This window comes from Mustela erminea, chromosome 3, assembly GCF_009829155.1.
Source record: "Mustela erminea isolate mMusErm1 chromosome 3, mMusErm1.Pri, whole genome shotgun sequence".
NCBI classification, from domain to species: Eukaryota; Metazoa; Chordata; class Mammalia; order Carnivora; family Mustelidae; genus Mustela; species Mustela erminea.
In genome coordinates, this window is record NC_045616.1 from 80,665,306 (window position 1) to 80,691,381 (window position 26,076).

At 41.1% G+C, this 26,076-nt stretch overlaps 1 protein-coding gene across 2 annotated transcripts in view; it reads right to left on the minus strand.

Annotated features, from left to right (window-relative positions):
• Positions 1-26,076, minus strand: part of STK32A (serine/threonine kinase 32A) — a 142,039-nt gene that overhangs the window by 41,150 nt on the left and 74,813 nt on the right. For both annotated transcript variants that reach the window (XM_032336258.1, XM_032336257.1), the window contains exons 5-6: positions 21,721-21,894; positions 261-298 (exon numbers count right to left, since the gene is read on the minus strand). In XM_032336258.1, coding sequence (XP_032192149.1) covers positions 261-298; positions 21,721-21,894 — 212 coding nt within the window. The remainder of the gene's footprint in view (positions 1-260; positions 299-21,720; positions 21,895-26,076) is intronic.

Consider the following 26,076-nt stretch of genomic DNA (forward strand, 5'->3'; position numbering starts at 1 on the left):
GTTGAAAAGGGAGTGACTTTTTCTCATTCTGTAAATATCATCTTATTTAAGGGTATCCTGGGGTACTAACACTCCTGCACGATAAAGAAGTCTATCCATCTTGTCTCTCACACCCATCATATCAAGTTTGTGCACAGAACTCAACTGAATCAAGCAGGGCCTTTGCTGCATGTAATCCTCCTTCGCTGGGGTAATCCCCTTTGTCCCAAGTGCTGTTCTATGTGCAAGTCATGTTCATTGCAAACAAATCATTTACTTACCTTGTTCATCGAGCAAAATATTGTCAGGCTTCATATCCCTAGGGGAGTGAAAGGAAAAGAAAAAGTTGCTCAAAATCAAGCAAACTAGAACTACAGGATAAAAGTGAAAACGCACAGGAGTTCCAAGTAGGGTAGAAACAAGGAGCCAGCCTGTCATCATTCCAGCTCCCACGGTGAATCTCGGACATGGTCACCATGAAGATCCCCAAGTTCTAGATCAGCAAACAAGGGCTTAAAGAGGTTAAGCACCTTAACTCAAGGTCAGAGAATTAGTTAAAGGAAGAACTGGGCTTTGAGCTTGAGTCCCTCCCATTTGAAAGCTCACATTTTAAAAAAATTAACATATAATGTATTATTTGCTTCAGGGGTACAGATCTGTGATTCATCAGTCTTACACAATTCACAGCACTCACCATAGCACGTACCCTCCCCAGTGTCCATCATCCAGCCACCCCATCCCTCCAGCAACCCTCAGTTTTTTTCCTGAGATTAAGAGTCTCTTATTGTCTCCCTCTCTGGTTTTGTCTTGTTTCACTTTTTTCCTCTTTGAAAGCTCACATTCTTAAGTAGTCTATGACCCATAAACATGTGGGTATAGCTCCTAGGGGCACGGGGCAATTAAATTGCCATAAGATAGTAACACTCCTTATCTTTTTCATCTATGTCACTGGACTGAAGGTTAAGACTCTACAAAATAAGAGGAAAAGATGATACCTAAAATGTTTGTATTATAAAGTTGCAGAAATTGGAAACTTTTTCAGGATGATGTTCTAATACGTCTAGTTTCTTTAGTAAATATTATTGCTGGGGTAGTTAAAGGAGTGGGACTCCTCTTGCAGACACTAATGAGACTGTTAAATCCAGAGGAGAGAACAAAACTCACCTTCTTCCGTGAAGGGAGTGGTTTGATGGTAAATGCGTAGAGAAGCAGCCCACAGCACTTTCAGAGTCCTTACGACCAAGTATCGGTGTGAGCAGCACTCATCAAGCAGAGAACAGCTCTGCCGTTTGTAAGGGCTGTTGCTTCTGCTTTCCCGGGGTTTTACTGTCCTTCCCTAATGCACCATTAAAGCCCTTCAGCCTAAATTCACAAAAGCCATTAAAGATAAAATTCAGCAATAGGTTTTGGGGATGCATTTTCAGCCCAGTCAAGTGGCTTTTATGCCCCCAGAATAAGGTGACCTTAGTCTTGGACAGACTGAGCATGTCAGGGTCCTCTTTTCTTGAAAATATTAGCGAATAACAAGCCCCGGACCTACAAGCAGAACGATGTGTACATCACACTAATGTGCAGGTACATGGACAGGCTCATGAACTTGGACTACTTTCTTATTTTGCTTGTGAGGTTCCTAACATGAATTCTGGCTTCCTTGGTGAACCTCTGTATGTGTGGCTCATTTTTCTCTGGTGCAGGGTACAACTGGCTAAAAAGAGCATTGAAGGGTTTCAGACTGCCTGTTTCTATGGCTAACTCTCTCTCTGTATTGCAAACTCCACCCCAAACCCTTTGATGGATTCCACTGTTTCTAGAATTATGCAGTCTAAACTCACACATATGAAATAAAGTCCCTTTCATCGTCTGGCTCCTGGGCTCCTGCCACACAGAAGCACATGGGGTTTCCCCTCCCCGACCATGCTCCCTGCATCCCCTCACCTTCTGCTGTTGTTTTGCCGGAAACAGAGCTCTCTCACCATGGGCTCAGAAAAAGCAGATTCATCCCTCGACTCAGAGCTCCAATGCCACTTCCTACAGGAAGGCTTCTCTGAATTTCCAGTTCTGAGTCACTGCCACCTCCTGTGTGACCTGCATCTTATACTTCATCCATCATAACATTCATCATGCTTATATTTATTTTTCTCCAATTGGATCATAAACTCCTGAGGTCAGGGATGGTTTCTAGGTGAATGTCCTGTTCCGTTACATAGGCTCACAGTGGCTGGTAGGCAGTGAATGACTAAATGATACCAGGAGGATTTCTAGTGACTTCAAGGAGGTTAATCCTAACGCTATAAACCAGAGCACTAATGATGCACCATCAGATACCATGCAAGGCAAACCGGGTATTAGGTATTAGGCTCTTTTTCCTTCTTTGAGACCGGCCCCAGTGATTTTTTTTTTTTTTTTCTTTCAAAAAGGAGGTCCCATGGAGCTTTGCTGGGAGGGAAGGCACTTGGGTATGGCAAGATTAGCATAATGACTTCTTTGCCTGAGTTTATGAGGGCTTGATGAGAAAAATGACTTGCTGCAGGTTTGACACTTCGGGAACTTTCTGTGAAATCATCGAGTCTCATTTTTCTTAAGTATCAAAGCCACATGTCATTACATCCATTACCTTTCCCAGAAGCCACCTGGAAGCTTAAAGAATAATGCAGAGATCAGAGAGATCGTGTGATACTTCTTAGTTCGATCTTAAGATTCGTTTATTCATTGAATACTTACTACCTTGATAAACCACTGTGCTAGAATAAAGGAAATATAAATGAAATCTAGTTCTTTCTGAGATGGAGAGGGTAAGAAAAGTTCATAAGGAACCATGCCAAAAGGTTTACAGTGGTAAATGAGCATGTTTACTACTAAATTCAGAGAAGGAAGAAGAGGAAAATATGGGACGCCTGGGTGGCTCAGTTGGTTAAGCAGCTGCCTTCGGCTCAGGTCATGATCCCAGCGTCCTGGGATCGAGTCCCACATCGGGCTTCTTGCTCCGCAGGGAGCCTGCTTCTCCCTCTGCCTCTGCCTGCCACTCTCGCTCTCGCTCGCTCTCTCTCTGACAAATAAATAAATAAAATCTTTAAAAAAAAAAAAAAAAAAAAAAAAAAAGAAGAGGAAAATATAAGACAGATATTTAAAAAGTGGACTTTTGTGGCACCTGGGTGGCTCAGTGGGTTAAGGCCTCTGCCTTAGGCTCAGGTTATGATCCCAGGGTGCTGGGATCAAGCCCTGCATCGGGCTCTCTGCTCAGCAGAGAACCTGCTTCTTCCTCTCTCTCTGCCTGCCTCTCTGCCTACTTGTGACCTCTGTCTGTCAAATAAATAAATAAAATCTTTAAAAAAAATAAAGAGTGGACTTTTAACATAAAAATAAAGTGTATAAACACAGATTCTGAGTACACAGCTTCCCCAAAATGTGACGCGGTCACTTCTAAGTCACTACAGGGTAAACGGTAGTATGCTATTCACCAGAAGAGCATGAAAATAAATAAACCCCTTGTACTATATTAAAATTCCTGATAGAACAAGTAAACATTTTCTAGGTTTGAAATTTAGCACCACTTCCTTATCTCTTTAGCCTGGTTAAATAATACTAAGTGTGCAAGAACTTCTAAGCTGTTTCTTTCACTTAAGGGGAACTATGTTTATACTATGTGTATACTATGGTTTAACCCCATGGTTATGTTTAGAATCACCCGGCAGGGCTCTAAACCCCCTGGGTTCTCTGTCCTAGTTCAGCCCTGGGGCAGTCAGACTCTCTGTGGCCAGGCCTAGCTGTCTGTCTGAAAACAAACAGAAACTTCTAGGACTTTCTGATGTATAGTCATCTTCAGCAATACCATCCACAGGCCTTGTCCATAGCCAAGGACATCAATCTGATTTTTTTTTAAAGGTTTTATTTATTTTTTATTTGACAGAGAGCGAGATCACAAGTAGGCAGAGAGGCAGGCAGAGACAGAGGGGGAAGCAGGCTCCCTGCCGAGCAGAGAGCCCGACGCCGGGCTCGATCCCAGGACCCTAAGATCATGACCTGAGCTGAAGGCAGCGGCTTAATCCACTGAGCCACCCAGGCGCCCCCATCAATCTGATTTTAATCTATGAACCTCTTGGAAGCTTATCTATGAACCAAAAGGCACCAGAAAAGTACAACACTTAGCATTTTTGACAAAACTCTTTGGTTAAGATATACACGGAGGACTCTTACATCTTGCATATAATCAGCAGGTCACAAATGAGTTCCCTCTCTCTTGCTATCCGTCATTCTTGCTGAGGACAATGTCTTGTGGATGTTCTGTCGAATCCCCCAGCACTCAGTCCCCCAAGTTACCTACAGTTATTTTTCTGTCTCTGGACCCCTCTTGTTTCCTTACTCCTATGTCCTATAATTGTCCTTTGCTGTTACAACAGCCCACCCCTGATGCACCTCACCTTCTATCCAATCCACCTCCCAAGCTGGCACATGCAGCACCCTAAGGCCACCAATTACTAACTCTGTCACTTTGCGTTCATGCATATCCTCAGTTCCCTTCCACAGCCATCGTTAACATTCCTTGTACAAATCTTTAAATTCTCTTACCCCCTTCAACTATACTCACCTATTAGAACTCCAGTATTGGTTAAACCCAGCTCCCCCGTTCTTTTCACCTACACCACACTCTTGAACTTTCCTAGAATGGGTCACAGTAGTACTGATTTCTCATTCAAAGTCATGGCCACACATCTCAAGCCAGCATCAGTGTTCCAAGCCATAGGGAGATCCCTTCTCCAAGAGGAGCACTGCACACTTTCCCATTGCCTTCATGTCTCTTCCACATTCCTTCCCCTTCCTCTCAGCTGAAGACTGAGCCGTCTTCACAAAGACAAGAGATCTACCACGAAGTCTACCAACCTCCTTATTTCTATACCCATACTTATGACCTTTCCTCCAGTTATACTAGATGAAAAGTCCCTATACCTACCCCAGTCAACTCTTCTCCAGGGGCTCCAGATCTTGTCTTTTCTCACCTTCTCACAGATTTCTCCCAGCTAGGTATTCCTTCTCCTATACCTTCCCTTTCTACCTCTCTTGTATGAAATATGTTATGATTGAGTCTCTTGGAAATAACTTCCCTCATGCCTAGTGACCTCCACTTGTTGTCCAAGTTTACTGCTTTCCTTTGTAATAACAACTCTGGGTTGAGTGGTTAATAGGTGAGAAAATAGAAACAGCATTTCCATTCTTCTCCTCAGCTATTCTAACCAGGCTTCCCTCCCCTCTACTTCCTGAAACTGCCTGTCAAGTATATTGATGACCTCCAGCTTCCCAAATCCACTGGGTGCACTGTTATTTATCATGCTTAACTTCTCTGTGGTTGAACATTCCTTCCCTTCTGACCTATTTTATTCTTGTGGCTTGCAAAAAGCCCCATTTTCCTGGTTTTCCTCCTGCCACAGAGATTCCTCCTCAATCTTTGTCTGTAGGTATCTTCTTGGTTCAACCTTTAAATGATGAGATTCCCCAGAGCTCAGTCATATATACAACTACTCCCCACTTAAGTTATTTCATTTAATCCTGTGATTTTAAATATTATATATATTTTATAAATATATATACATCTGTATATATCTGTGTATATATATATATACACACACACACACACACATATGTGTGTGTGTGTGTGTGTGTGTATATATAAAATCTGTATCCCTGACCCTGGAATTCTAGATTAATAATATATCAAGCTTTCTGCTTGATGTTTCCATCTGTATGTCTAACAGCCAGGATAAATATAATATGTTCTAAAGAGAAGCTCTGATATTTATTCACATTCCACACAAACAACCAAACCCTCTTATTCCAGAATTCCTTACCCTAGTACATGGCCCCATAATTCTCCCATTGTAAAAATGAAAATCTTGAGATCATTATTATTTTTTTTTTTTTTTAGGGAGAGAGAGGAAATGTGCACACAAGCAGGGGGAGAGGGAGAGAGAAAATCTTAAGCAGCCTCCATGTTCAGTGTGGAGCCTGACACAGGGGTCGATCTCATGACCCTGAGATCACGACCTGAGACAAAATCAAGGGTCAGATGCTTAACCAACTGAGCCACCCAGTGGCCCATCCTGAGATCATCCTTAAATCTTTCTTTAACTCGTAACACCAGTCCTTCAACAACTCTTGGTAACTTTACCTTTGAAGTAGAATTATTGAAAACAGTATGGCAGTTCCTCAAAAAATTAAATATGGAAATTAACATATGATCCCACAATTGTTTTTCTATTGATCTATACCCAAAGGAATTGAAAGGCAGGCCCTCGAACAGATAACTGTGTATCCATATTTGTAGCAGGACTGCTCACAGTAGTCAAGAAGTAGAAATAAACCAACTATCCATCCATGGGGGAAGGACCAACAAAATGTTGTGTGTACAGACAGTGGAATCTAGCTTTAAAAAGGAATGGTGTTCTGATGCAGGCTCCAACATGGTTGAATTGTAAAGACATTATACAAAGTGAAATATGCCAGACACAGGGACAAACATTGTATGACTCCACATATACGAGGTACTTAGAATAGTCAGATTCACAGAGACAGAAAACAGGATAGTGGTTAGCAGGGGCTGGGGTGAAGAGGGAAGGGTAATCGATGTCTAATGGGTATGGAGTTTCAGTTTGGGGTGATGAAAAATTTCTGGAGGTGGATGGAGATGACGGCCTAACAGCGTGAGTATACTTCAGGTACTTTGTCTCTTGCAAATCATTAACATGATTTCATTTTGTATATATTTTGCTACAATAAACATAACTATAATTACCATTTCCACTGCTACCATTATATCTCACAGTTGAAGTATTTTAGTAGTACCTTCTTGCTTCTCCTATAGCCCCCTGATAATCCACTGACCACAAAGCATCCGGAGCGGCCGTGTTCATGACACACAGCTTCCCTGAACAACATCATCTGGCTCCCAACCCCCAGGGAAGAAAATCTAAGCCGTTCATTGCTGGCATCATATGGTCTCTGTGTACGCTAGCCCCACACAGCCCTGAGCGCCACACAAGAGCCTCCTGTCCCTGCCACACCCCATGCTCCAGCTGCTCTGGTCTGCCTTACCCCTCTGCACAGATGGCCCCCTCTGCCTGCAGTCCTGCTCTCCTAGACCTTCACTTGGTTCACCACTGCCCATCACTTCAGGTCTCTGCTAAAACATCATCTCCTCCTCCAAGTTCTTTCCTGACCACTCGACTTAGAGTAGCCTCCCCCACCGTCCTTACCTCTTAACTTATGTTCTGTGCAGCATTGTTTTCTTATTTACTTATGATTTTTTTTACCCCCACTGGAATGCAAGTTCTTAGAAAAAGGACATCTTTTCTGTATTGCTCAATGCTATAACTTCCAGGCTCGTAGAAGTGCCCAGAACAAAGAAAGGGCTTAAGTAAATATTTGTCATAGAAATGCATGCATCTGGTCCCTTGTCTTCGCAGACTTCTGGAAAATAAGCCATGTATTTCTTTTCTTCTTAAGAAGAGAGAGGAAAAACAGAACAAAAAGTCCTCTCTCTGTCCCCGATGCACTGTATTTACTGTTGGTCAACTAAAACATCAATCATTTTTATTAAGTTTGAGTGAATATTAGAGTAAGCGTAAGGAAGAAGTGATTTCTGCACAATTAGAGTCTGCAGTTTCAGAGAGGGGCTACAGAATTTGGAGGGTAGTAAGTTGCAGTTCTAGGGACACACATTCTGTAGAAATTCTTCATTCCATCTTGATTCAATGAAACAGAAAAGGCTGAATCAGCAGATGCCCACTGTGGCAACTATAAATAACACCGTAGAAATACAAGGCTCGCTGCAGTGGGGTCCAAGATGGGACTGATCTGTCTGCCGTTCTCACTTGAATGACTTTACAAGACATTAACAGAACTTAATAGGCTAATTACATCCCTTCCCTGCTCCTACCCTGGGATCAAGTTGTTCACCCTGCAATCCTATATGGGGTATTGTGAGATCAGGGGACAAGAAAATCCATGCATCCAAACCATAGTCAAGCCCTTCGGTGTCCGTGGCTTTCTGAGAGATCTACAGTTGGGGTTTTGTTCTTTGTTACATACTGTGCTCTTATACTGGACCCTCTCCAAGTTCTTCTCCTCCTCCTCCTCCTCCTCCTCCTCCTTCTTCTTCTTCTTCATACAGAAACATTTTAATGGTTTTTTATCCCCCAAGTTCTTGAGAAGGAAAAAAATACATACGATTCTATAATTTATTATTTAAGATGTCACACAAAGGTTATTGGTCACATAAACAGATGTATGTTAAGAAAAAAAAGTGAGGTGGGGATGGCAGGGTGGAAGAGGTCATTGTAAGCAGAAATGCATGGTTTGGAACAGGAGGCAGCTGTGAAGACGGCCAGACCTACATTACGGGTCTGGGTACAATGTCCATCCTTTTTTATGAACTGGCTGATTCTTCTTTTTAATTTAAATTTCATTTTTAAAAATTGAGATATAATTGACATATTAGTTTCAGGTATAGGACATAGTGATTCGATACTTATATATATATTGTGAAACGACCACATCCATCAGTCTAGTTAGTATCCATCACCACACATAGTTACAGTGGGTTTTTTTCTTCTTTTGTGTTTTACTGTGGTGAGAATTTTTAAGATTTACTCTTTGAGCAGCTTTCTGTCTGCTTAGTTTTGTTGTTATTCAAGTCCAGCATTTCCCACAGGTTTGTTCAAGGGGATATGAATTACATTATATTCTGTAATAATATAATACATAATACATATTCCATATATAATATTTATAAATACTACTATTTATAAAGCATTATATAAACATATAATGTTTGCATATTCATTTTGGGTGTGATGGCTTTTCATGGATAGCAATGCCTTTTATTTGTGATCTCATGACACAGATCCAATACCATTATATATTAATCAGGTGATGAGGACAGTGATTTTACTCCCATCCATGAAAATGTTACCCAGTTATTCCTTTTTGGATTTGTGTTTCTTTTCCTGTAGTATCACCAAAGACACCAGCACATTCCCCATGCCTGTCTTCTCTCAGATGTCTTCTCCTGTGGCTTCTGAATTTCTCCTCCATTATCCCTAATAATTTAGTGTGTATGTACCCTCCACAAAACACAAGCTAGATCATTAGACCCCCATCTCAGCACCTCACTCTCCTCCAGTCCCCACAACTCAAGCAGCTTATGCAGAGATTCACCCAACCAAGACAGGTTTCTTTGGTAATGGGGAAAAGTGGTTGGGACCAGATCTTAATGACCCTTAGGTGAAAAAAGAGGACAGTTCTTCAGTAGAGAGCACTTGAAGGAGTTACAAATACGCTCTTAAATCAGGATCTGAGAAAGAACTTCTTAATAGATACTTCCAAGGTTGGCATAATCTACCATGAAATCTTAAAATGTGCTGTGGATGCTGTCACTGAGGCTGGATAAGCATTTGACAGTGGTACAGCAAATGGGCAGTGCAGCAGAGGGATACTAACCTGCTCAGCTGACCTTTCACAACCCTTTGAGCCCTGACTTTCTGTGCACCATCCAGGCTTCTCACAGATGCTCCCTGAAAAGTCACCTTCCTTCATTGATTTATCACTTATATACCAAAGGAAAGCAGGACAAGTCAAGGACTGACTTGTCTACAGTCTCCTAGCTCATAAATGGTCCAGATGGAATTTAAATGTCATGGTCTTTCCACTATTGCTCAATTGGTTATTTTTAGCAAGTAGGTTCCAAGCATGGGGTCAACTCCTTAGTTAGTAGTGTCTGCCATGTTGAAAAGGAGGGCGTTCATGTTCAAGAGGAAAGAGGGTGAAGATTGATCAGCAATTCCTGACAGAGACACAAGAAGAGGTGTTTGAGGAGAGCTGGGAGAAAAAAATGGTCAAACTGCTATATTAACCCTGAGTAACAGGATGGTTTGAGCTGCCATTTATTGTCCATGTTATGACAGCTACTTGATAGAGGACATATCTTTTACTTCCAACCACAGCTCCCTAATGTGGATGTTATACCTAGCAGGTAAAGAAAGGGCAACTCAGAGAGTTGAAAATAATGTATATTTTCCAGCCTACTCTACGATATAGCCATGTCTCTTTAAATGTAAAAGTAAAGTTCCACGTGTCTTACTGTGGAGTAAATCTGTTTTTCTAGAAGGTGACTCATGTTTTTCTTGATGGTATGGACCCAGTAGTACAGATATCCCTGTCAAAAAGCACAGTTCTGTAAAACCATCCCATTCACTTGAGATTTTTAGCCAACTTTGCAATCTTTGGAGGCAGAATGTTTAATGACAAGGCTCCCTGCCTTGCTGTTAAGCATTGGTCAAAGCTCATTCATTGACATTATTTATTTCCTTTAATTTGGACTCACACAGATAGAAACCTAGGTCATGTTTCCCTGTTCAGTAACCAAGGAAGCAAGGACACAGCATCAGGGACCTGAACTAAATCCCCTAGCCATGGAGACTGGCCTGAACTCAGATCTCCTGGATCTTCCCTCAATCCGAAGTGCTTTTACGGATGGAGATGTATTAGTTTGAGGAGGGGAAAGTGTCTACAAAGTATGAGAAATCAAAACGTGGTCATCTATTGATTGTAACATATTAACTGCCATGAGAGGGTTTTTTTTGTTGTTGTTTTTTTGTTTTTTTAAATAACCAAATTGAGGAGAGGCGTATTCAATTTGGGGCAAAAAGCAATTTGTTTCATTTCAGAATGGCCAATGAGACCTAAGGGGGATTCTGCCATATGGGCCTTCAGGAAAACTTTTGCTTCCCCAGTAAAAGATGAGAAATACCCTTCTGGGGCTGAGACCTCTGATTGTGTATATTGAAGACAGCAACAGTATCTATAGGGTTGCCTTGAAGGTTTAGTGAGACAAGGCAGATAAAACTCTGAGGCCAGCAGTCTGCACACAGTGGTTATTCAACTGTCAGAAAACATTGAACAAATGATTAGGAAGTGTCCAGGTAGAAAGAGCTAGATGGTGAGAAACTTATGTCAAACTGAGGGTATTTAAGGGATGAATAGTCGTTTTCAACTATCACTGAATCATTGTGACGTTCTAATGATGGTAGATTTCACTTAACGCAACATGTGAGAGACCAGGATAAGCCTTTAAGTGCTGTATTCTATGTTATCCTCAACAGCCTTACCAAGTCAGTACAGTGATTCTCCCTATTTCATAGATGGGGCCCTGAGAAGCCTAGGATGGAGCTATCCTATTGTTGTCCATTATTATGGAGTAATAATGGACAACAATAATGGCAGTCCATTAGGACTTCACTTCTTATCACCAGAAGTGATATTCAAAATACATCACAGGAAACAAACACTGGCTAATCAGAACAGGGCACTGACCAGTAACAATCCTGGAGGCCACTGGTGAACGACCCGTGCCTGTGGGGGACAACTAAGCAGAAGCTGTGTCTGACGTAAGCCTCCCATGGGCAGCAGCAGAACCAACCGTGAGGCTGCCTGTGAGTTAGCAGGAGGAAGAACTTTCTGTAAATCAGCAGTGTCTGAAGGTGAAATGATCTACTTTATGTGGCTGCGAGTGGCCATTCTCTGACGTATTGAAAGGCTAGGAAAACAGTTTCTTGTTGGGGAGGTTATGGAAGGAATTCTGTCTTTGGATGGAGGTAGGACTTGATTTCTCAGTGAACCTTGGGCTCTATTATCCTACAGGCTGGTAACGGTCTTAGTTGCTTAACATTTCTCTGGAAAATAGCAAAATCCTCCACTCTTACCTCAAAAGTGATAACAGATTCAAATATTCCTGGACTGGCTTTATCTTTTTAGCCAAGCACAAGTGGGAAGTAAGGTTGAGCTCAAGGATTTGCTTGAACATGGTGAGGTGACCTGGCCCCAGCTCCCCTCTCTTACCACTGCTTGAACCACTCTCCCTTTTTCTCAGACACATTCCCACCACAAAGACCACTGTTCTGCTGCAGGAGAGAACAGATTTCCACCTTAGAACTGCTTGTTCAGCAAGTCTGGCTCCAGACGCCACCTATACCTGGGGTTTCTGTGAGGCCCACACTAATACCTCAGGTAGGCTTCCCTCCAAATGCGTACTCTCTGAGACCCCTGCTTATTGCCTGAGAAGCACTGAGGGCAATCTGTAATGAACACGGTAATTTGCATATCTGGTTCCTTGTTCATTGTCTGTCTCTTCAACTAAACCATGAGCTCTACGAGGACAAAAAAACCAGGTTTTTATTCTTCAAAGCTCTGTGCAAGAACTATGTGCCTGGCCCACAAACAAGGGACCAAACTTGAAAGAATGAAGCTTACGCTTTGTACTGAAATGTGTGTGGGGGGGTAAGGTAAAATTTAATTTGGACCAAGTCGCGGGTTGCATATTAATGAAACCCTGAACCTTATAGAAATTATTGGAAGCACAGTGCAGGCTAGTTAAATGTCAACCTACAAACGAACCGTTCTCTGCCTTTTTCACGTGGGTTTTCATAGGTGGGTGGTCTCAGTTGAGAAGCGCATTCACAAAACTCCTTTTTGAAACTGCCCGATGCCTAATACGAAGAAGGCAGATTCTCCTGTGTTCGCAATGTGTTATTCATGCTCATTCATTATTTGGTAGCTCAGGAGCAGGTGCTGGGTAGAACTTATCAACCTAATACCCTCATTACTGCTCCACCGTTTTGTTTTTGAGGCTCAAGTGGCCCTTCTGCTGTGGGAGGTAGAAAAATAGAATGTTTGCCAGGCTTATGATCTACTGAAGAGAAGACTGACCAAAACAAAAAGAAAGGGCATTTTCTTAACCACTCCACAGAAAATGATGGCCTGAAACCACATACTGGATCTCACTGCAACAACAGATATTATCAGTACACTGCAAAGAAGAAAGCCGACATCAAGTGGAACGTATAAGGCATAAGTAATCAGTTAATCTACCATTTTTTGGACCTTTAGTTTTCTCATATTGGACATGCTGCTTTGGGATATTGAAAAAGTTTCAACTTCCCTTATAGATGTTTCAGAGCAAAACAAAACACCTTGGACCAGAGAGATGTTATAAAAAGCCACAGATATTTGAAATATCTTGCCAGATCTGAAACACCGAAGATAGTCTCTGGACAACATGGTTTACCATATACTAAAGCCAATGGATTTGACTTCTTGAATATTCTCATAGGTTACCCTAATTTTACAGGCAATTTTAACAAGCTGTTTTTTTTTTTTTTTTTTAAATTCGGTCTCGCATCCCATAATATATTCAAAGCAGCCTATCAAGAGTGAGGACAGACGCTGTTCTGAGTAGCACCTGCTACATGTGAAGATTGAAGTCTTAGCAGCTAAGCAAACTGTACAAGCATACTATGTTAGTTTGTTAGGGCTGCTGTAACAAAGTACTACCAACTGAGGAGCTTGCAGAACCCCAGAAACATGTTTATCTCCCAGTTCTGGAGAGTACATGTCAAAATCTTTCAGCAGGGCCGTGCTCCTTCTGAAACCTGTATGTGAGAGCCTTTTCTTTCTTCTCCCTAGCTCCTGTGGGTTTGCTGGCAGTCTTGGGCCTTCCTTGGCTTCTAGACCCACCACTCCAGTCCTCCATCTTGACGTGGTGTCTCCCTGTGGCTTTCATGTAGTCCTCTCTCTGTGCCCAAATATCTTCTTTTGATAAGAACACCAGTTACATTGGACTAGGGCCACGTAATGAACCACTTTTACTTGATTACCTCTGTGAAGACTCTATTTCTTAATAAGGTCACCTCCTGAGAGACTTGGATTTAGGATTTCAACATATCTTTTTGGGAGAGATGCAATTTAGCCCATAGCCCATACCAATCAAAAATATGTATCTAAACCAATGTTTGCTGCTTTTGGATAAACAGCAGTAAATAGCTCATCTGATCTTGAGGGTACCTATTATTTTTGTATGAGCGAAAATAAGGGAGGCTATATTAAGAGCAGACATAGGCTATCTTTGAATCAGATAATCCTACTTTTGAATCTGGCCTTAGTACACTATGATATTAGTAAAATTATTCAACCCTGTCATGATACCGTTGACTCTCAAATTAGGCAGTACATACAAAATGTTTATTATCATGGTAGCCACTGGCATTTTCCCAATAAATGATAGCTCTTCTTAAGTCATTAAGAAGATGATAAATGTGGTTCATAGCATAAATTAAATGGTTAAAAAATGTTGGTGAACAGAAAGGAAGAGGCACCTCTAGGAATTAGAAAAACATGTCTCCAGATGACTCACTCCCACAGGCTTCAGAAAGCTGGGGAGTGACACTGAGTGGGCAAGTTCATTCATCTGTCACTCAATAATTGCTGACTGTAATGATCAGCTGCAGAAAGATCTCGTTTTCCCCTATGCATTATCATCTCAGGAAAATGAAGTGTGACTTTCAAGACAGTATGGTGTGTGTGAGTCAGACAAAAAGGTGAAATGTCAACCAGGAGAGCTCTGCCTGTAACAAACTAAAGACCTTTGTTGAAACAGATACTTTTGGTCCACAACTGGACAGTAAATAAGACCTTAACTGGCCAGTGTGCTAACAGCTGTTTATCACATCTCACCCTCACATGCTCTTTAGACAGTACAGTTTGTTTTGCTTTGTTTTTAATATTTTTTTCATGAGAGAGAGAAAGAGCCAGTACACAAGTAGGGGGAGTGAAAGGTAGAGGAGGAAGCAGGCTCCCTGCTAGGAAGGGAGCCTGAAGTGTGACTCAATCCCAGGACCCTGAGTTCGTGATCCGAGCCAAAGGCAGACACTCAACCAACTGAGCCACCCAGGTGTCACATACAGTACATTTTGGTTATACAGCCTTCTTGGGGAGAAATGGGTATGTGGTAGAGAGCAAAGAAACAATGAGATCATACATGAAGAGCATCCTACCAGAGCTAAGAGGAAATCATCCTAGACTCTTAGGTGTGAAAGAACCATTCCTAATGATTTAGTCTAGCCTCCTTGGCAGGGAAGTTTGTGGCTATGTTTAAGGTCATAGAGGAAATAGGATGTCAGAATCTGGTGTAGTACAACTTCCTTAGAGGAAGTATGGGGGACAGATTGATGGTGACCCCAATGATTCCCACTTCCTGGTGTTCATGCTTTGTATCATCCCCGGCCACTGAGTATGGGTTGCTTGTATGGCTTGATTCCAACCAATATTATGTAACAGAGTTGAAGAGATGTCACTCCTGTGATTGTGTTCTATTAGGTAATGGATATTCAAGTATATATACTCTGCCTTTCTAGTATACTCACTCTAGAGTTTTGCTCTCTTCACTGAATTTGAGAATACAAGCTAACACGTGTCCTGCAGCCACAAAGAAATTAATTCTGCCAACATCCTGACCAGACTTGAAGTTGACCCTTGCCCAGACCAGCCTGCAGAAGAGAACCCAGTTGTGGCCAACATCTAAGATGTGCCTAGACTCCTAATCTGAAGAAACCATGAGATAATCAATATATGTTTTTTTAAGTCACTTTGTGGTCATATCTTACATAGCTTAAACAACTAATACACCATGGAGGAAAGACAGAGCAGAGCTCCATATGCTGTGGGTACACAGTAGGAATGTGTAGAATAAATTTTAAAAGTTGCTTAAGACAGACTCACCCACAGTACCCTTTACCTGTTACATTCACCCAAGGATCACAAGTCTGGACTGTCCTTGTTCATTTGTTCAGTCACTGATTTATTCAGCAACCATGCTGGATTAAATTATATGCTGGGATTAAGAACACAGGTAAGGTGGTCGCCACCCGTAAGGGCTTCAGTTTGGGAGGGAGAGACAGCACTTGATAAAAAATCTTGTGATCTAGGGGCTACAGATTAGAAGCAGTAATATAACCATTGTGAAGATGCAAATGAGTGTGTGTGTGTGTTGGCGTGTGTGTGCTGGGATATGCAAAAAACCACCTATTTTATTTCTACTACGTGCCACAGGATATAGATACTGAAATGTTTCCTTGGTTCCCTTTCATGCTGTGATATCCTTAACTCTGGATGAAGGGCACGTGTCTCTCCTTGTCCCCACTGGAGTCAGCACCAAGAACACTGTCTAGCAACAAGGTGCTCACCAATCAGTTTTTGAATGAATATTTATGGTAGAGCCATTATCCCTAAAATTTTTCTTCACCATTGAAATGCTGACTTCTGGAAGAATGATAGCCTCTACTTGCAAGTAGCTACTTCAGTCCAAGAGCAAATGTGGGAAAACTAGTTCCTATGTGTTTCTTCCTGAAGGCTCCAAGATGAACCCAAGTATCAGTAATCATTCCCTGTGATGATAGCCAAGAAGACAAAGATGATGAATGAAAATACCATCCTGTCTATATTTTGGGCGATCATACATTTTCTTTTATTCCTCCTTCAATACATTCCAGAAACAGCTGGAGATGAAATGTTTGCAACTCTCTACCGTATCGCAGTTATCTCTACAAATTGCCTAATTAGAGTTTCATCTCATTCCTGTAGGATTTGGAAAGCAGGAAAAAAAAAAATATATATATATATATATATATATATATATATATATAAGATCTGATGAGAGTGGGGTAATTCTTAGAGGAAAAAATGATCAAACATTCCTTCACAAATGGTATTTTGATCCAGGATGACTTATTCTTTTACTGTCGTGTACAATTGGCCTCATTAGCGTGAATTTATAACTGAGGCTTCTTTAATATCTGACCAGGGAGTGAATATAAATTTATCTTTGGGCCCTAATCATTACTTTCTATCACATTAGTCACTAGAGAGATTGTGGCAATCAACAATTCAAATATCACTATCCCCACAGGAAGGATTGTAACAGGTTTCATGTTCCCTGTTTTCTTCATAAAAGCAAATAATTACTGTGTCTACATTTTAAAATCCTTACTCACCAAGTTAATGTCAGTTAAGGGGGAAGTAATGAGCTAGAAGCTGGCCATCATTTGGAAACTGACACTGATTTTCAAGCTGTCCTCATAGAAAAATATTTGACATCTTGCTAATAAGAAAAGTGTCCAATTACGGAATTCACAATTAATGGTTATGGTGCAATCCTGTGTCTTCCACAACAACTGTAGAAAAGAAAGTTTTAAAAATTGAGGACAAGTAGCTAAATATTCTATGTATTTAGGAAACTACCAAAAATTAAATTTGGTGGATTAAAAACAAAAGTCCACAACAAACAAACAACCTCCCCTTTAGTCTTGGGTGGAATTTATGAAAGAAACAGGATTTACAGTATTCAAAAAATAACTAAAGTAGACACTGCTGGCAGGAAAGTCAATGTGAAGAAAAAAACGAAAAACAGAGATGATTCTCTGCAACCCAGGGAGATAAATGAGTGCTTTTATTCGGAGTACACTTCTTCTGACATAGACTGGACTCTTCTTTCTGCTCTGGTTGTTAAAACCGTTTTAAGTCCTCTGAGCTTTCAAGAAACTTTGTTTTGTCCCCTCAAACTGTCATCTTGTCTGAAGTACTTCAGGATTTCTCACAATTTAGCATCCAGTTGTAGGCTGTTCTCTCGTCAGTGGGTTCCACATGGACCGTCTTCACCTGGGCAGCCAGACTGCATGTCTGCAAGCAGCGGCCATGTCTCACCTTGTCCCACGTCCCCCTCAGAGCCACAACCATGCCGAGCACCACTTGAGATAAATCACAAGTGCTCACCAGAGCCCCTGGTCCCCAGGAATCCCTCAGTAAATGGCAGCCTACAACTGCTACTGCTCCACACGGGTTTGCTGACAGAGAGGGATGATTTTGAAACTTCTGCCGTGTCCAGAGACAAAATGCTGTTTTGAGTCTGAAATTAGGAAGTCATATATTTTATATATGCAGATGGTCTTTCCTTGTCTTAGGAAGCTATTGAATTTCATAGACTCTGTTTTCTTTGTTCACACTGTAATAACTCAGAACTCGAGATGGGTCTTATAATCCAATTTTTCTGAGTAGCAGAAAGACATTTTGTTTTGTTATCCTAGATGCTATCAAATCTAGCATGAATTTTGGGGATTTTTTTGAAGAAAAATTTTTTCTTTTTGAGAGGGAGAATAGGGAACAGAGGAGAAGGGAGAGGGAATCTTAAACAGGCCACACGCTAAGCGTGGATGTGGGGCTTGATCTCATAACCCTGAGATCATGACCTGAGCTGAAACCAAGAGTTAGGCACCCATCTGATTAAGCCACCCAGGTTCCCCCTGCAGAAAGATTTTAAAAAGAGAATGAAACTATTCAAAAGCCTTCTCTTCTTTGCCGTTGCTTTTCATGCTTTTAACTCTGCCCGGCAAGCTGGAGCCTCAGAGTGCCATCATTATTATCCTTTTAACACCTCAGACAAAGGAACACAGCTTGTTTTATTGCATCCCTGTGTTTTAAGCCACTTGACACCTTCTCAATTTGATATTTGGTACTCTGGAGGCAGAAAGCCATGGTTATCAGAGTCCTGTCCCAATTAACATGTTTACTTGGCCTCTACTGTCTTGAAAAACCTTAATGATGTTGATACGTGTCCTGATTTTCTCCAGAACATTTATGGGTTTGCTTGTTGCCCAAGCATAATTATTAATAGTGACTCCTTTCATTCTCAGGAGTAGCCTGGTTTGCGTGATAACTCATATGATTATTCCTCGTGAAGACCAAGGCAGGTCTGAAAGTCTTGGCTTTCATGCCTTGTATTCTAATTTTGTCTTCGTTATTTATAAAACTGGCTTTTAGTCAATCATTTGTGTGGTTCTGGCAGTGCTCATTCCCTCATATTTTTACTACATGTTGGTTATACAGTGAAAAGCCAAACACACAAGGCCCTAACTCATGAGGTTTACACTGTAGTAGAGCAGCAGATAATAAGTAGTTGCACATCAACATGTCACAGCTCCTGAGGACAGGTACAAAGGGCTGCAGTGCTCTACCAGAAGGAACACATGTGGGTCACTTGGGTGGCTCAGTCAGTTCAGTGTCTGCCTTGATTTCAGGTCACAGTACCAGTACCAGGTCCTGGGATCGAGTCCCGCATCAGGCTCCTTGCTTAGTGGGGAGTCTGCTTCTGCTTCTCCCTCTGCCTCTGTCTGCAGCTCCACCTGCTTGTGCTCTCTCTCTCTGTCTCAAATAAATAGGTAAAGTCTTTAAAACACACACACACACACACACACACACACACACACACATACACACACAAAAACACATAAAGTGCAGTGGGGCCTTATAGGCAACAGAAATACACTGCATTATTTTATGACCCAAGAAGATGTGCTCTCATTTTCACACCATGCTCAGAATGTCACTGAGTTTGCCTCACACTCATTTGCCATGGTTAGGAGACACTTCAGTACAAAGAGGCTCTTCTGAGAATGGGCATGAAGTAATGATTGTGAGTGTGTAAAGGCCAAGGGGCAGAAAGTTAACCCCTGGTCTCCTATTTAAGTGGCAGAATGATGATGAGAGCAACAGAGAGCAATGGAAGACGTGAAGTGCAGCAAACTCCTTAGGGTACAAATTATGTTGACTTCTCTGAGTTTTTTTCCCCTCCTGAATTCCTTTTGGACTACATTTCTAAGCATAAGGCAGAGAAAATGAAGCCCAGAGAGAAAAGGCTGGGGACCAGATTCAAATAGGGGAAGAAGAAAGTTGAAAGGTACTTGTCGCCATGCAGACTTCTCATGGTACCTGCCTCTTTTTTGAGATCCAGAGTGTCAGCAACCCAAGAAGACTGTGGGTGGGCAATTTGGGGTTCGCTGAGTGAACATGAGTACCTTGAGAGGGACATCACAGACTACCAATAGGAAAGTTTCTCCTTTGAAAGAACCATGGGGACCAGAAAGTCAGTACAGGAGAAAGACTGCTTGGGAACAGGGTTCCCAGTTACTGACAAAACACCAGGTGTGTTCATTTACTTCCAAAATCCTATATAATTAACCTGTCTGCTTTCTGTTCATCTATTGCCCGAAGACTGTATTTCCAATACAAATAAGTCTTCCAAAAGACAGGAAATTAAACAATGAGCATATAAGTATTCGGGGTTAAGGACACACACACACACACACACACACACACACACACACACATTGTTCCATAGTGTCTGCACAAAGAATCTATAAATTATGATGCTACATCTTCACTCACAGGCTCTGTACTAATCTAGATAAATTTTAGGCAAAAGTCAACCTAGTGGTTGGCAAATAGTTTATTTGGCCAAATTTTTACTACACTGTAAAGACATAAACATACTTAAAATCCTAGCAAATTCTTCAAAGATTAGAAACAAGACAGTGGCAGACTCACATATGTTGATTTTTTCACTTAATGATGTGTACTTAATGCCTATATTTCATATGTGTCATGAATTCGAGTTGGTGTAGTAGTTATGACTTTGGGTTCAGAGAGACCTAGGTTTATTGACTTTACTGAATCGGTTCTAGGACTTTTTGGTGGAGTCTTTAGGATTTTTCTATAGCATCATGTCATCCAGAAATATTGGAAGTTTTACTTCTTCCTTACCAATCTGGATGCCTTTTATTTCTTTTTGTTTTCTGCTTGGTGTGGCTAGGACTCCCGGTACTATGAAATAGATTGAGCTAGAGAATATAATGCTAAGTGAAATAAGTCCATTAGAGAAAGACAAATACCATATGATTGCTCTCATACATTGAATTTAAGACACAAAACAACAAGCAAAGGGAAAGAAAGAGAGAGAGAGAGAAACCAAGACACAGACTCTTAACTATAGAAAATAAATGGTTACACAGAGGGAGGCTGGTGGGGGGGAAATGGGTGAAATAGGTGAGGAGGGCACTTATCTAATGAGCACTGAATAATGTACAGAATTGTTGAATCACTTTATTGTACACCTGAAACTAATATAAGACTGTATGTTAACTGGACTGAAATTAAAATCAGAAACTTAATAACAAATTCTCATAAATACCCCAGATAATAATTTAATATCTCCAAATCATGGTTTTCTCATACTTAATATGGTCTGACTATACCTCCTCTGATCACTTAACCCACGTTATTATAGAGATTGACATACTATATAGGAAATCACCATTTAAATTACCAATATCTTTACATCACACAAATTCTACTCTTGAAACCAATACTATATCATATGTTAACTGATAAGAATTGAAATAAAAACCTAAGCAAAAAAACCCTACCAATATCTTAAAAAAAAAAAAAGATTTTATTTCTTTATTTGAGAATGAGTGAGAGGGAGAGGGGGGAAAATGTGAAACAGACACCAAGCTGAGTGCAGAGCCTGACACAGGGCTCAATCCCACAACCCCAAAATCATAACCTGAGCCGAAATCATGAGTCAACTGACTGAGCCACCCAGGCTCCCCACGTACCAATATCTTTTTTTTCCCCACCTACCAATATCTTTACAAATAAAAGTATTATCCTTTTTTGGTCTATTGTCTGTTAGGGTTTATAGCTACTGTGTTATATCTCTGTCTTCATTTAGCATGGATTCCACAAGGGAAGGAGACACATTCTTGTATGTTACCTTCTCTTTGGCTAGTGCCAATAGTCATTGATCCTGGTATTATTGTTTACTAACTGTGACTTTGAGCAAATTAAGTTCAGTGTGCTCATTTTCTTTTTTTAATCCTCAAAAGAGGGACAATAAGACTACCTTAAGGGACTTTTGCAAGTGTCAGTGAGAATTACCTGTCATGTTCAACAAGAACTTGTTCAATGTACCAGGTTGTGGATTCTTTCCTGTACATTCCATGCAAGGCTGTCCCCTCAGACCTAACTGACCTGTGGATGATACGCTGGCTCTGCAGGTAGTCCAAGGCCATGGCCAGCTCACAGATGAAGAGTTTCACAGTGTCTTCCTGGAAACGGACATTCTGCTGCAGGTGGTAACGCAGGTCCCCACCCAGCAGGAGGTCCACTACCATGAACATATCCTCCTCATCTTGGAAGGAGTACCTGGAATAGAATTAGAAATGAAAGTGTATTAAATACATTTCCACACTAGAGAGTCCCAGAGGCAAATGATACCTCATAGATCAGAACAGAGTGTTCTTGAGCGAAGAGTTCAAGCTTTGGGAGCAGATGGTCTATCCCTAGGTCTATGACCCTACACTTTCAGTTTCCACATGTGTGAAGGTGAATAATAAGAATATCTACCACATTTGATCATAGTAAAGAACAGATATTACATTTAGTGTCTTGCCTGACATATAGTAAGCACTCAATAACTATTAGCTTACAAAGCTATAAAGCTTAGTTACTAAAGAAAACCACACTTATCCCTTACCATTAACAATCATAACCTAACCACACCATTGCTGGAGGTCCATAAAATATAAATTACGAGGCGTCCTTGAACCATTCTCATTCTCATTTTCCACACGATCAACTTCATTGCCCAGCAACTTTAAAACAAATCATGTACCACGTTAATGATAAGATAAACATATAAAAGGGCAATAAAAATAGTGCATAGTACAAGGAAGTAATTTACTTTGGAATAGGGAAGAAGGGAAAGCTTCTCAGCAGAAGTGAGACCTATGTTACATTTTGAAGGATGATGACAATAACCACAAAATGAAGTTAGTGTCACAGATGTCTCCATTGAGCCACTTCTCTGGGGCAGGTGCTGAAGCCCTCTACAAATTGCACTCCCGGGGACCCTCAAAATGCTGCTCTTAAGCTCCCACTTTAGAAATAAAGAAATCAAAGCCTTTGACACAAAGTCAAACACCTAATACATGGTAGAGCCAAAGAGTTCTCCAGGTCCAAAAGTAGGATTTGATAAAGGAAAATAGCCAGCACTGAGCACAGAAATGGCAAAGAACACAGTGTGAGTGGAGAAAAGAAACTAGTTTGGGTTTGCTCTAACAATAGGTATGATGGGGAAGCATGGGCCAGAGAGGAACACAGTACAGATCCTCGGACAGGTGCCTGTTCACAAGTCTGTAGGCGTTGGGTGACATTGAAGAGTTTTAAGCAGGATGTACAATCAAGCATGGACTTCACGCTTGAGGGAGCACAGAGTGGAGAGATGGGAAGAGGAAATGAGACCCAGGACAGCAGAACTGGACTCTGCTGTTTGCAAAGAGCCTCTCATAAAAAATGCATTGCTGCTGCTATGATTTATTTTGTTTCCTTTAAAGTAAAGACAGGATTTCTAGGCACAGTATTGCTCTTGGAATCCGCACTGTTTTGACATGTTTCTTTTGACATAATGTCACTGGGATCACATTTTAAACTTTTATTTGAATCAAAGAAGTAAGTGTTCTCAAGCAGTGCCCAGGGATGAAAACTAATTCCTGGTGACAAATTCTTTGCTCAGGAAAGAAATGGAGAACATCAATGACTGAAGAACGATATTTAGTATTTTTCCTTCTTTATAACAATCATTGTGCTAAAGGAGGTGGGGATTTGCAAGGGAAAGAAACAAGAGAAATTCAATGAAGCATTAATCTGAGGCAGTAACATTCTGATGAAGACTACCAGTCCCCGATGTTTACTTGTCCAATGAATACAATTTTGTTTACCACTGAAGACTGATTCACATAGAAGATGACAGATATTAAACCCTTGGGGGAGTTTAGACAGAAACGCAGGAAGCGCTTTTTAAAATTCTGACAATGAATACATTTTTAGTATCGTCTTCTGGAAATGACATTCTTCACCTCAGTGTGATAACTGGCTGGTCATCTGTGCCATGGTTTTAATGGGTACCAGAAAAAAGGCCTGGACTCAGACTATTTGGTTCACAGTCTTTCCTACTGCACTACTGTGTGTTATATTTGTTGTGTTTTATAGGGCTTTTGGTAAGCCACAATATGCTAATAAACATGTAATCATCCCTGGGACCTGTTGTACCTTCAGTTGCTTTCAACTAATGAAACAGAAATGATCCCTCATGGGATGTGGTGATATGGGTGAGGTTTGGGTATCCAAAAAAGAAGAGATGCCAAGGAAAACAGCCTCTGCAGACCAAGCTAGCATACAGGACAGCTGCTGACTGCATTCAGCTCCCATTGCCGGCAGGTCACGGTCAGAAACCTGGTGACATACCAGAGACTTCTCTCCCATCTCCGCTGAACTCTAAGGATGGGCAGTGGTATTATTAAATTCATCCTGATGAACACCCTTTTTAATGAGACTCGAGTGAAGCTATTTTTATTCTAAGAACGGACAGATAAAGGTGTCAGTCATAGGCAAGTTAAAAACAGTGTTCTACCATGCAAGGGATTATTAATCAAAGAAAGATGTAGCCCAGGCAAGAGACAACATGCTTCCCTTGTCCAGCATTGAATATAAATTTATTTAATCATGGAGCTAGGTTTGGCTTTTAAGAATCTTTCTCTTTCAGCACATCAGATCTGAAGCCCCTTATACAGATCTTAAAAACTCTCAGAGAAAGGGAAGATGAGTATTTGATTATACAGAACCATATCCAGTAAAATATGTGGGCATAATATAGTTTGGTGATGACTAGAATACGCAAGATCATACCATAGTCTGATTATTTATTGATAAAAGAGTAAGAGTTTCCTTATACCTTGTTGATTTATCACAGAGACTCACTGTTGCATTTCCATGACTTTTCTTTCTTAGCTGACAGCTCCAAAAATACTAAGTCTGGTCCCACTGTATATGAAATGCACTGCAGTGTTCTCAGTAGGATAAGAGATAATCAACAAAAGACTACCACATACTCCACCCTGTTCCACCATGTTTGACCCAGACCATGGCAGTAGCTACTCATAGCTTTCTCTGGATAATCTTGGACCTCTCTAGTCCTTTCTACACACCATAGTTATTTTTTTGTTTGTTTATTTGACAGACAGAGATCACAAGCAGGCAGAGAGGCAGGCAGAGAGAGAGAGGACGGGAAGCAGGCTCCCTGCTGAGCAGAGCCAGCTGTGGGGCTCAATCCCAGGACCCTGGGGCCATGACCCGAGCCAAAAGCAGAGGTTTTAACCCACTGAGCCACCCAAGCTCTCCCATAGTTATATTTTTACACCATGAGCTTTATATCACCCAGCCACATAAAATCCTTTTACCTCTTTCCATGGCGTATAGGATCCTGTATGGTCTGTCTCTGTTTACTCTTCAGACTTAACTTTAGATCTCTTCCTTCCATCCCTCATCTAGTAATTGATGCTTTCTCCAGCCTTGGAAGACTGCGGTGTAGCGTGGCCCGTGCCTATGCTCATGATGCTGTCCCCTATCAGGTTCTTTTCATCTTTCACCCTTAGCCCAAGTGACACTTGTCAGAGAGACATTTCTAACACTCCATATTAAATCAGGTCACCTTGGTACATATAATACCTTAGCGTAAATTGAAAATATTTTTCTTGTGTGCTTTTGGCTTAACTGTCTTTATTCCCACTATGCTACCAGTATGCATGCCTGCTTTTACTTATCTTTCACTCCTGAGTACACTGCCTAAAATGTAGCCTCTACAAGTAGCTACAGAAAATAATAATAACAAATTAATAAATGAACTAAAGAAAGGAAAAGGTTAAAGCCCAAGCTTTGGGTATATGTGCTATACATACATTCCTTGGGTTTCATTCTTTTTTTTTTTTTTTTTTAGAACAACCAGATCTATCTTTTTTTAATTTAAATTCAATTAATTGACATATAATATATTATGGGTTTCAGAAGTAGAGGTCAGTGATTCATCAGTCTTATATAACACCCAATGCTCATTACATCACATGCACTCCTTAATGCTCATCACCCTGTTACCCTGTGACCTCACTTCCCCCGCCTCAAGCAGCCCTGCTTGTTTCCTATAGTCAAGAGTCTCTCACGGTTTGTTTCCCTCTCTGATTTCATCTTTTTTTAATTGACATACAGTATTATTTGTCCTGGGGGTGCAGGTCTGTGAATCATCAGTCTTACACAATTCACGGCACTCACCATAGCACATACCCTCCCCAATGTTCATAACCCAGCCACCCTATCCCTCCCCTCCTACCCCTCCAGCAACCCTCAGTTTGTTTCCTGAGATTAAGCATCTCCTATGGTTTGTATCCCTCCCCAGTCCCGTCTTGTTGCATCTTTTTCCCTCCCTACTCACTGTGACCCCGTGCCCCGCCTCTGAAATTCCTCCTATCAGAGAGATCATATGATAATTGTCTTTCT